Source organism: Trichechus manatus, unplaced genomic scaffold (assembly GCF_000243295.1).
Source record: "Trichechus manatus latirostris isolate Lorelei unplaced genomic scaffold, TriManLat1.0 scaffold00113, whole genome shotgun sequence".
NCBI lineage: Eukaryota > Metazoa > Chordata > Mammalia > Sirenia > Trichechidae > Trichechus > Trichechus manatus.
In genome coordinates, this window is record NW_004444049.1 from 1,250,426 (window position 1) to 1,260,436 (window position 10,011).

Sequence of the window (10,011 nt, forward strand, 5' to 3'; positions counted from 1 at the left end):
CACTCCTGTGTCCAGAGAGGACCCCGGTTGAAAGATGAGGTTTTCTGATAAGACCTCTGCGGGCCGGGCCGGGGTGGGATGGGTCTTTCTATATGGATATCCCCGAGGGCTGGGCTCACTGCACAGCCTGTACTGAGGGGACTCTGCTCCCTGCTCTGTGCCCCCCTCGCAGCCCCCACCCAGGTGGCCCCAACTGGCCACAGCCCTGGGACTAGGGGGCAGCATCCATGTTTGCCACCCTGGGGTCTGCTCCTTCGGCCGAGCCTCTGGCTTCCCTTCAACCAAAACAGCAAGAAAGCACCACCCCTGGGGTGCCTACTGGCCTTTCCTGCCCCTCCCACCTCCAGCCTGGGGCAATGTATGTAACTGCAGGGGGCTGGGGGAGGGGTGGTGCTGAGAACCCACCATTAGCACCTCATTCCTTGGGTGACCCCTTCTTAAAGCACAGCCCCCCTCCCCCAAGAGCAACAGTGTCTTCTCTGGTGCTTCAGAGGAAAGAGGCTCCCTAGCCCACCGCCCCCGCAGCACAGGACCAATACCCAGCTCACAGGAGGATGGGGGGCGTCCCCAGCACGGCCATGAGGGTCAGCAAGGAGGACCTCTGCACTGACAGCCCCTCCTCCCTGCACCTCCCCTCCACCCAGGGCTGTCCTTGTTGAGGTCCCCTCCAGCAGGAGGTAGCACCCCTGGGAACACGAAGCATCTGATTCTGGAAGGATCTGCTTCCACGGGACCTCCTGTGCACCCAGCGCACTGGGGTGGGGGGGCACATCAGTGAAGGAGGAATCACGTTCTATTTGGGGGAACCTAGACAGACAGCCCTCAGATGACAGGACTGGGGGGCTAGGGCGTGCCCCTGGAGTAGCGCGTGGCAGGAGTGAGCATGCCGGCCGTGTAGAGGGTGCGGGGGTCTGGCTCCACAAGCCCTGAGCCAAGGTCAAGGCGTCAAGGCTGTCCACCCCCTATCCCAGGCCCCACGGGACACCAAGTGTCATGAAAGAACATGGGCCCGAGGTCTGGGGACCCTGACTCAAGCCTAGTGTCTGACTGTGCAGGGGCTGCCGTGACAAATGACAGGAAACTGGACAGCTTCAAACAACGGGGTGGCTGGGACTGAACGTGTCTCTTTGGGGGACACCATTCGGTCCATCATGGGGAGAGACAGTGGGCGCTGACCGAACAGCTCCGAGGCTGAGCGTTTTTGTGCAATGAGGTCACTCGGCCAAGGGGCCAGGTGCAGGATCTGACACCCAACCCCTCCGCAGCCTTGCGGTGTCACCTGGAGTGTGTATGTGTGTCCCTGCCGGGTGCATTTGCCATGGCGGGGACAGCGAGGCAGAAGAAGTCAGGGCTCTGAAAGGGGCAGAGAGCTCCGTGAACTCACGGGCGGTGACTGCAGAGGTCCCTGGCGCCGCGAGGAAGATGGGCCAGAGGAATGGGCCGTGTCAGCGTGGTGGTGTCCCCAGATACGTGCGAAACAATTAGGTGCCATGTCTTCACTGTGAAAACAGAAAGGAAAGCTGTAGCGGCTGCAGCCGGGACCTGTGAGCTTCCTGTGGGCTTTTTGCGTGTAGCTTCGGCCGGGAAAAGCGCTCCCGGGCCTGCACACGTAAAGACCTAAGGATGCACAACTCAGACGAGAACCGGTCCTTCCCTACCGGCCCCTGCCGAGCGCCGTGCGGACCACTGCCATCTGCAGAGGAAGGGCGCACGGCCGCAGGGAGTCTGGCCTCCCCCAGCCTCCCCCGACCTCCCCCAACATCCCCCGGCCTACCCCGACCTCATCTGGCCTCCCCAGACCTCACCCGGCCTCCCCTGGCCTCCCCCAACATCCCCCGGCCTACCCCGACCTCATCTGGCCTCCCCAGACCTCACCCGGCCTCCCCTGCCTCCACAGCCCCACTTAAGTGACCGACACAATAACAGTGGCATCCATTCTAGTTCCCCCAAAACTTCCAAAAATGTTGTAGTTGTTCGATGCCATCCAGCCGACTCCAACTCACAGTCCTGCCCCATTTTCATGTCATTGGTCAAGTCCCTGGTCGCGGCCACTGCGTATTGTGAGTGCCTTCCAGCCCAGGGGGCTCATCTTCCAGCACTATGTCAGTGTTCTGTTGTGATCCATAGGGTTTTCACTGGTCAATTTTCTGAAGTAGATCACCAGGCCTTTCTTCCTAGCTTGTCCTAGTCTGGAAGCTCCATTGAAACCTGTCCACCATGGTTGACCTGCTGGTATTTGAAATACCGGTGACACAGCTTCCAGCATCACAGCAGCATCCAAGCCACCACAGCATGACAGACGGACAGATGGCGTGGTGCCATGCACACAGTGTCCCACTGTCTCCATGCGTCCCTGAGTGTGCCCACCTTGCTGGAAAGCTGGCTGCGGTCGCGGTGGGTGGCTGCTGTCTCTGCCCGGGGCTCACCTTGCTGACGCTGCTGTTGTGTCTTCCTGCAGGTCAACAATGAGAATGTGGTGAAGGTGGGCCATCGGCAGGTGGTGAACATGATCCGCCAGGGCGGAAACCACCTGGTCCTCAAGGTGGTCACGGTCACCCGGAGTCTGGACCCAGACGACACAGCCAGGAAGAAAGGTGCGCAGGCCCCACCTTCCCTGGCCCCACTCTCCTGGCCGGCCCCTGCCCCCTGCTCTCCCAGCCCCCTAATATCCTGCCACCCTCACTCTCCCTGGCCCATCTCTCCTGGCCGACCTCTGCCCCCCGCTCTCCCTGGCCCCACTTTCCCGACCGACCCCTGTCCCCTGCTCTCCCTGGCCCCTCTCTCCCGGCCGACCCCGGTGCCCCGCTCTCCCTGGCCCCTCTCTCCCGGCCAACCCCTGCGCCCCGCTCTCCCTGGCCCCTCTCTCCCGGCCGACCCCGGTGCCCCGCTCTCCCTGGCCCCTCTCTCCCGGCCAACCCCTGCGCCCCGCTCTCCCTGGCCCCTCTCTCCCGGCCGACCCCTGCGCCCCACCCTCCCAGCCCCCTAATCCTCTGACACCCCTGCTCTCCCAGCCCCCACTGTCCTGTGCAGATGGCTCAGGTCCCTGAAGAAGCACATTGCACACACGGGTGGCAGTGGGCGGCGGTGGCTGTGGGGTCGGGGCTGTTCTGTCAGCTGAGCATGCCGCCCTAGATAGACCTGTGAACACAGCCCCCATGTCGGCGAAAGCAGGTTCAGGTGTGGACATCCTCCCTGCTTCTGTGAAGGAGCTAGTGAAGTCTCCCCAGAGCAGGAAGAGAAGGAGACCCCCGGGAAGGGGCTGGCACTGGTGGGCGTGCCCTCTCGCCTGTGCTCAGTGGGTCTCCTGGTTCAGCCTGCTGTCCCCCAGGTCCCAGCGGTGGGAAGGGGCTGGACTAGCACGTTCCCCCTTTGTCTGCGTGTCCCGCCCCGGCGCACGGGGGCTCAGGCGACCTGAGGAGGGGCTGTGAGCGGGCTGCAGGTGTGAGCTGTGAGCAGGGTGGCCAGGGCGTCCTCCTCCGGGTCCTGCATCGGCAAAACAGGGACGTGGAGAGGGCTTTGCCCAGTCTGACAGGAGCGGGGGTGGCCTGGGCATCATCAGCTCAGGGCCACACAGGCTGTGCACATAGGCTGCTGGCACCTTCCCGGCATTTAGTCACTGCAGGCACAGTGCACTGGACAGGCCCCCTGCAAAAGCCCCCCGTGCTCCCACTCAGGGCCCAGAGAGCCCAGCCTGAGAGGCCAGCAGCCCCAGCGTGCCCATCGTGTCCGCCCTGACACCCCTGTGTGTGGTGACTGCCCAAGACCGAGTCCTCAGAGCCCGGCGGCAGGGCACACCCAGGCCAGCAAGGTGACCTTGGCGGGGCCCCCCACACTGGGGCCAGAAAGGGGCAGGCTCAGGGGCCCGGGTCCCCCGTGCTCCTAGAAGCATGGGTACGATGTGGGAGATGAGGAACGGGGCACTGATCCTCTGTCTCTCTGTCTGTCCGTCAAGCTCCCCCTCCGCCCAAGCGCGCTCCGACCACGGCGCTCACCCTGCGCTCCAAGTCCATGACCTCGGAGCTGGAGGAGCTCGGTAAGACTCGCCATCGCCCGCCTATGCCCAAGCCTGTGTCTTCGCGCCCAAGGCCTGCCTCCCCATGCGCCTGCCCACCTCGTCCCCGTGCCCGGGGCCCTCTTCAAAGGTGTCCAGAAAAGAGAGCTGCTCCGGGGCCTGCCTCCCCATGCGCCTGCCCAACGCGTCCCTGCGCCCGGGGCCTGCCTCCCCATGCCTCCCCATGCCGCCCGCCGTACCGTGCATTATGCTCTGCATGAGTGTCTCCTTACAACCCCGAGCCCCTCCCGCCCTCTGCCCCCGAGGACGGCGGCAGGAGCCCCGTGTCCCCTGGGCTGTGCCCGGGCTCCACGCCTCCGTGCCGGCCCGGGGCTGCTGGGACTGGTTTTGCGGTTTTGCCTTCTCGGCTTATCTAACACTGTTTTGTTTTGAATTTTTGGGCCTCTCACTAGTGGATAAAGGTAAGCTCCCCACTGCTGTCTAGGGGACCCCACTAACATCCACTTGGCCCCACCCCTAGCACGCTCAGACCTGAGTGTTTGCCCCCAGAAAGGATTTTGGGGAGGTAGTGGGGCATCCGTAGGTTGCAGGCTTAGAGAGCTCCCAGGGCCCTCTTCAAAGGTCTCCAGAAAAAAGAGCTGCTCCAGCCATGGGACCCCGGCCTGGGGGCTGGGGAGGGCGCCGTGTGCCCGGGGCTGCTACAGTGCTCGGTGGCTTTGGAGCTGACTGTGAGCCTTGGGAGGCCCAGTACCGTGTCACCTAAGGAGGCCCAGGGTGCCCAGGAGCACCTCAGGGGCGAGAGTACTGAGCCTGGCCGGAACGGAGGGCTGAAGGGCCGCTCAGCTCCGAGCACGGCCCCGGGGCGTGGTCAGCAGCGAAGGGTAAGCGTGTCATCCTCCACGCGAATGGCCCTGCCCAAGGCCGGCCACCAGGCTGGGTGTCCGGGGCGGGATCTGAGCCCCGCGGTGTGTCTGTGACCAACATTGCGTCCATCTGAGCCCAGCCTTAAATTGGAGAGCCAGAGGCCCCTCGTCCACCACTGCGTCCGAGTCTAGAATCTCGGGATCACGCCGCGGCCTCAGTCTTCGTGAAAATCCTCTCTGCTGTGGGGCTCCCCCCATTTCCCAGGAACCAGTTGATACCTGCCCCGCAAGAACCGGTCGATTCCCCTTTCCTGTGGAACCGGTCAATCCCCCCAACCCTACGAGCTGTTAGATCCCCTGCCCCCAGGAAACAGTAGATCCCCCGCCCCTTTTTTCCCGGCCTCTCCGCGCCAGCACCGCATCTGTGAGAACGAGACTTGCTGGAAAGCCACCGCTGGGTTCCAGGCGCCGGGCCCCGCACCTGCGGGTGATAGAAACGTGGACCCCCACCGCCCTTCCCCGCCAGAGGCCTCTCTGGAGTGCTGCAGGGTGCCACATGCACTCCTCAAGGGCCTGTCGTGTGCCCTTGGCGGTGTCAGCCTCCCCTGGGGGACCAGCATACAAGTCATCTTCTTATAAAAGGGGGGGTTCCCATGAACATCTGCCTGAGAGACAAGAAGGGAGCCTGAGGGTCTCCTGAGCCCCTGGTGTCTCATGACCTCGGAGCCCCAGGGAACACCCCTCTGCCTTCCCATCCAGGGCTGTCTCCACAGTGGCCCAGCTTCCACTCACACTCGTCCTTACAGACATGTGTTCCACTTGGGCAGGGCACTAGCAGGGCTGCTAATTAAGAAAGAAGGCCCCAGAAAAGCGCCCAGTCTGCCCCAGGAAGTAGATTTATGACTCACAGGGCAAACCTGAAGGGAAGAGCCTGTCCCTGTGGTAGCCGGGTTTCCAGGACGAAGCTGTGGAGGAAGGTTTGCCCCCAGCCTTTGCCGACTCCTTCTAGAAGCCCTTGACCCCTCAGCCCCGCCTGCCCTCCCTCTGGCCCCCCAAATGCCACCCGTCCCGGCCTGCTCGATGTGGTGCCCTGTCCAAGAGTGGCCCAAGACGAGGCTGTGGGTGCGTGCCGCCGTGAAGCGTGACTCACAGCTCCCCTTTCTGTTTGCAAGCTTCCGTCCGGAAGAAGAAGGGTAAGGGGAAGAGCCAGTGTCTGTCTCCACCCCGTGCCCATCACACCCTAGTGGAGGAGAGCCCCTGTGCCCGTCAGCATGGTCTAGAATGTTCCATCAGCCCTGTGTTGTCTTTTCTTGTTCTGGGCCCTGCCTGAGGGGCCTCATCCCAGACACATGTCCCTGAGTCTGTCCGTCAGCTTTGCTTTGTGGTTTCTCCCAGTGTGTGCCATGTCTCTCCCTGGGCCGGTGTCCACATCATTTTTGGCTTTGATGCCAGCTTTGGGGTCCAGACCCAGGGCGGGAAGCCCCGGCTGGTCACAGCCAGGCCTGCCTCGCCCAGCGGGCAGCAGGGAAGTCTGGGCTTCCAGCTCACACCTACAGGGACTGGGTGGCCATCCACCGTGTGTGTCCTGAGCTTCCGGTGGCCGCCTGGTCTGGGGGTGCAGACGGGTGGGGGCCCCATAACTGAACACTCAGCCTGGGGCACGGCTGCATTCTGCCTTCTGACCCCCAGCCCCCTTGTCCATGAGCAGGGCTGCCCCCTTTGGCTCCCAGAAACCCCACTCTCCAAGAGACTTGGAGCTGTGGTTGAACTGGGTGGTGCAAGGGGGGGGCTGGAGGGTGGGCACTGCTGACACGCGGACCCGCGTGTGCCCCTGACAGCTGGGCCCCCCACAGCCGTGGCCTCCCCCTCTTCAACAGCACTCTTATTCTGGGATGTTCTTCGCTTGGCTGTGGAGACAGGGACTGCACCCCATCTGTTAAAACAAGCACCAACAATCCCAGCGCAAAGCCATTTTCTGGAGCGGGAGGGAGGGGACCCCATGGCATCAGCCCGAAGGCACGGCTCAGTACCCCAAATGTTACAATGAGGGGCTGGCTCTTGGGACCAAGTGAAGCAGTACCTTGGGCAGTTCCTGTGTGCTGGGGCTCTGAGCCAAACATCTCCACCACTATTCTCCTGCCAGCCAGCTCCCCGGACACAGGCCCGGCTAGCAGCCTCTCCCTGGAGCAACCCCAAGCCTGCACCACCACCCGCAGTGGCTGCCCAGGAAAGTCCCCGTGGGGCATCTAGGATGGGTAACCAAAAGCCATTCTTGATGAGTTTCATGGAATCCCATTTTTGTAAGGACTCCCTTCAGTCCAGGGCCAGAACCCTCAGCTCACGGGTCCAGGCCCTGTTTGTCACCTTCCTGAGGAAGGCACCCACTCAGGGAACCCCGGGGCCCCACTGCTGTCACGGAGCTGCCAGCTGTCGGGGATAAGAGCGTAGACTTGGCCCTGGTCACGCCTGAGCGGGCACTTGCGGCTGCCCCCACCCAACGCCATCTGCTGTGTCCCCCCCCAGGAGCACCTCCAGCAGCCAGACACCTCCTGACCATGGAGGGTTCGAGGGCGGGTCTACACAGCTGGGGTGGGTCCAAGAATGGAGGCCACCCTCTGTTTAACAACAGAGAAACCTGGGTGCAGATTTGAGATTCAGGCTGCACCCAGTCCCTGTCCCTCCCCCGATGGGACAGGAGGTAGATGTAGGGACAGGACGACCCCAAAGGGCCTATCACCTGGGGGGTCCAGCAGGCGGAGGGGACCTAGGGGCCGGAATCTGACCACATAGCAGTGAGTGCAGGCCTGGGGGCCGTGGGAGCCCCTCCTTCCAGCCGGGCAGCCCTCCCGCTGTGAGCCCATCTCCCTGTCCACACAGTGGGGGCGCGTGCCGGCACGTAGTAGGTGCCGTAATGCTCTGACCCCAGTGTCCACCTGCACGAGGCTCCTCAGCCGGCTGTCCCGACCTCCTGAGAAGCATTCATCAAACTCCAGAGAGGCCGTGTGGAATTAGAAGTTATCCCAGCCCCACCCCTGCTGGTCTGGGCAAGTCACTAAGGTCCTGAGTTAGCATTTCTGGGTCCTCAGATCCCTTCCTTTAGTGCTGGGGTCGGGGAGGTTACTGAGGACCTGCTGTGGCCCCCAGACCCCACGCAGGCATGGCCTCAGGCGTGGCCAGAGGGTGGCTGGCAGGGCAAGCAGCGGGGCGGGGGGGCCCCTCTAGCTGCAGCCACAGACCCCACCCCCGCAGGTGAGTGGCCTTGAGCGCGTCGGGGCCCCCGTGGCTGAGAGGAGTTGGCAGGGCCCAGAGCCCGTGTGGCTAGGTGGGCTCCGTCCGTTTCTTCCCTGCTTGTTGGTGTAAACCAAGAACACCAAGCCCACTGCCGCCTAGTCGATTCCGACTCATGGCCACCCTACAGGACAGAGGAGGACTGCCCCACTGGGTTTCCGAGGAGCGGCTGGTGGATTCGAACTGCCGACCTTTTGGTGAGCAGCTGAGCTCTTAACCCCTGTGCCACCAGGGTTCCTGTTGGTGTAAAGAAGGGGAAAATCTTGGGAGATTAAACCCAGAGGCGAGTCAGCTGATCACAGCTGCTGATGAGTGTGGCTTCAGTCTCTTTTAGCATTTGATGCTTCCGATGCTCTTTTCCTTCTGGAAGACGCGTTGCAGAGAAAGCCCTGCAGTTTGCTCTCTGACCACCGCCCCCATAGGGGGCCCTGCCCCTACAGTTGTTAGGTGCCGTCAAGTCGGTCCCAACTCATAGCGACCCTACCCACCACAGAACGAAACACCGCCCGGTCCTGTGCCATCCTCACAATCATTGTTATGCTTGAGCCCCTTGTTGCAGCCACTGTGTCAGTCCATCTTGTGGAGGGTCTTCCTCTTTTTTGCTGACCCTCTACTTTGCCCAGCATGATGTCCTCCAGGAACTGGTCCCTCCTGATAACATGTCCAAAGTACGTGAGACGTAGTCTCCCCATCCTTGCTTCTAAGGAGCCTTCCGGTCGTACTTCTTTCAAGACAGCCCCCGCAGAGAGGGTAGCAAAAGGATGAGTTTAAGTTCACAAGGGGTGTGTGTGGTGATGAGGACAGGACCCTGGATGACCTCTGACCCGGGATGCTGACGTTACAAAGCATTTCACGACTCTGATGACCCCACAAGCTGAAGGACTTGAGCTCAGTTCTGGTCTCCGGCCGGACAGTGCTGGAGCCCGAGGGCCCCGAGAAGGCTCAGGGGAGTGGGTAGGCAGACAGCAGAGCACCCCCTCTGCTGGGGCCTGGCGCCAGGGGTCTGGGCCAGGGGGTCTGGGCCGGCATTGTCACGGGCAAAGGAAGCCCCGGAACATTGGGGCCAGAATCTCCGAGAAGGTCTCGTCTTTCCCTGGGGGAGAGACTGCCCTCGAGGGCTCCCGTGGGTCTGAGCCTTTGCCCTCTCCCTGGACTCCACGATGGGGGCCTCCCTCCTCCCAGGCTGGCTGGGTGTCTGGTCTCGAGGGGTGCAGAGTGGAGGCGTCTCCCAGTGGGGGGACGCTCTCCGCCCCTCTCTGGGTAACACATGCTGAAGTCCACCTTTGGTGGAGGGCCAGCTCATGGGCAGGGGCTTGGGTGACAGGCAGGACACCTTCCCTCCCCTGTTATCCCTGCTCTGCTTCCTGTGAGGAACATGGGTGCTGATCCCAAGTGCGCCTGGAAGCCCCCACCTCGCCTCCACGCGCACACACCCCTGACACCCGGAAGTTTGCAGTTCACTGACCAGAGCATCCCCCGTGTTTGCTAAGAGAACCTAAGTCTCAGAAACCTAAAATACGGGGTCACTCAGGGTGTGTCTTCATCTGATTACTGCTAGGTGGTTTTTTAAGAAGTGACGGTTTTGAAGTCTGTCTGCGGGGTCCTTTTCAGTCCCCAAGTGCTTCATTTAAACCCGCAGGGGGCTGGATCCATGAATCCAATCCCGGGCTTTTGTGAATGAAGCCTAACCCTCACGTGCCTGGAATGACACGCAGGAAGCGCAGCCTCGCAGCCTTTCGTAAGAGCCTGCGTGTTCCGGTAAACACAACCTCCAGGGCCTAGGACGGGCTGAGCAGGGCGCAGGTCAGGCCCAGGATCCCGGTCAGCGTGTCCCAGAGACGGGCTGAG

General features: G+C 62.4%; 1 protein-coding gene across 1 annotated transcript in view; it reads left to right on the forward strand.

Annotated features, from left to right (window-relative positions):
• SHANK2 (SH3 and multiple ankyrin repeat domains 2) overlaps positions 1-10,011 on the forward strand; it is a 559,307-nt gene that overhangs the window by 523,386 nt on the left and 25,910 nt on the right. Inside the window, exons 19-22 of the mRNA XM_004383876.1 lie at positions 2,459-2,594; positions 3,953-4,033; positions 4,465-4,473; positions 6,048-6,068. Coding sequence (XP_004383933.1) covers positions 2,459-2,594; positions 3,953-4,033; positions 4,465-4,473; positions 6,048-6,068 — 247 coding nt within the window. The remainder of the gene's footprint in view (positions 1-2,458; positions 2,595-3,952; positions 4,034-4,464; positions 4,474-6,047; positions 6,069-10,011) is intronic.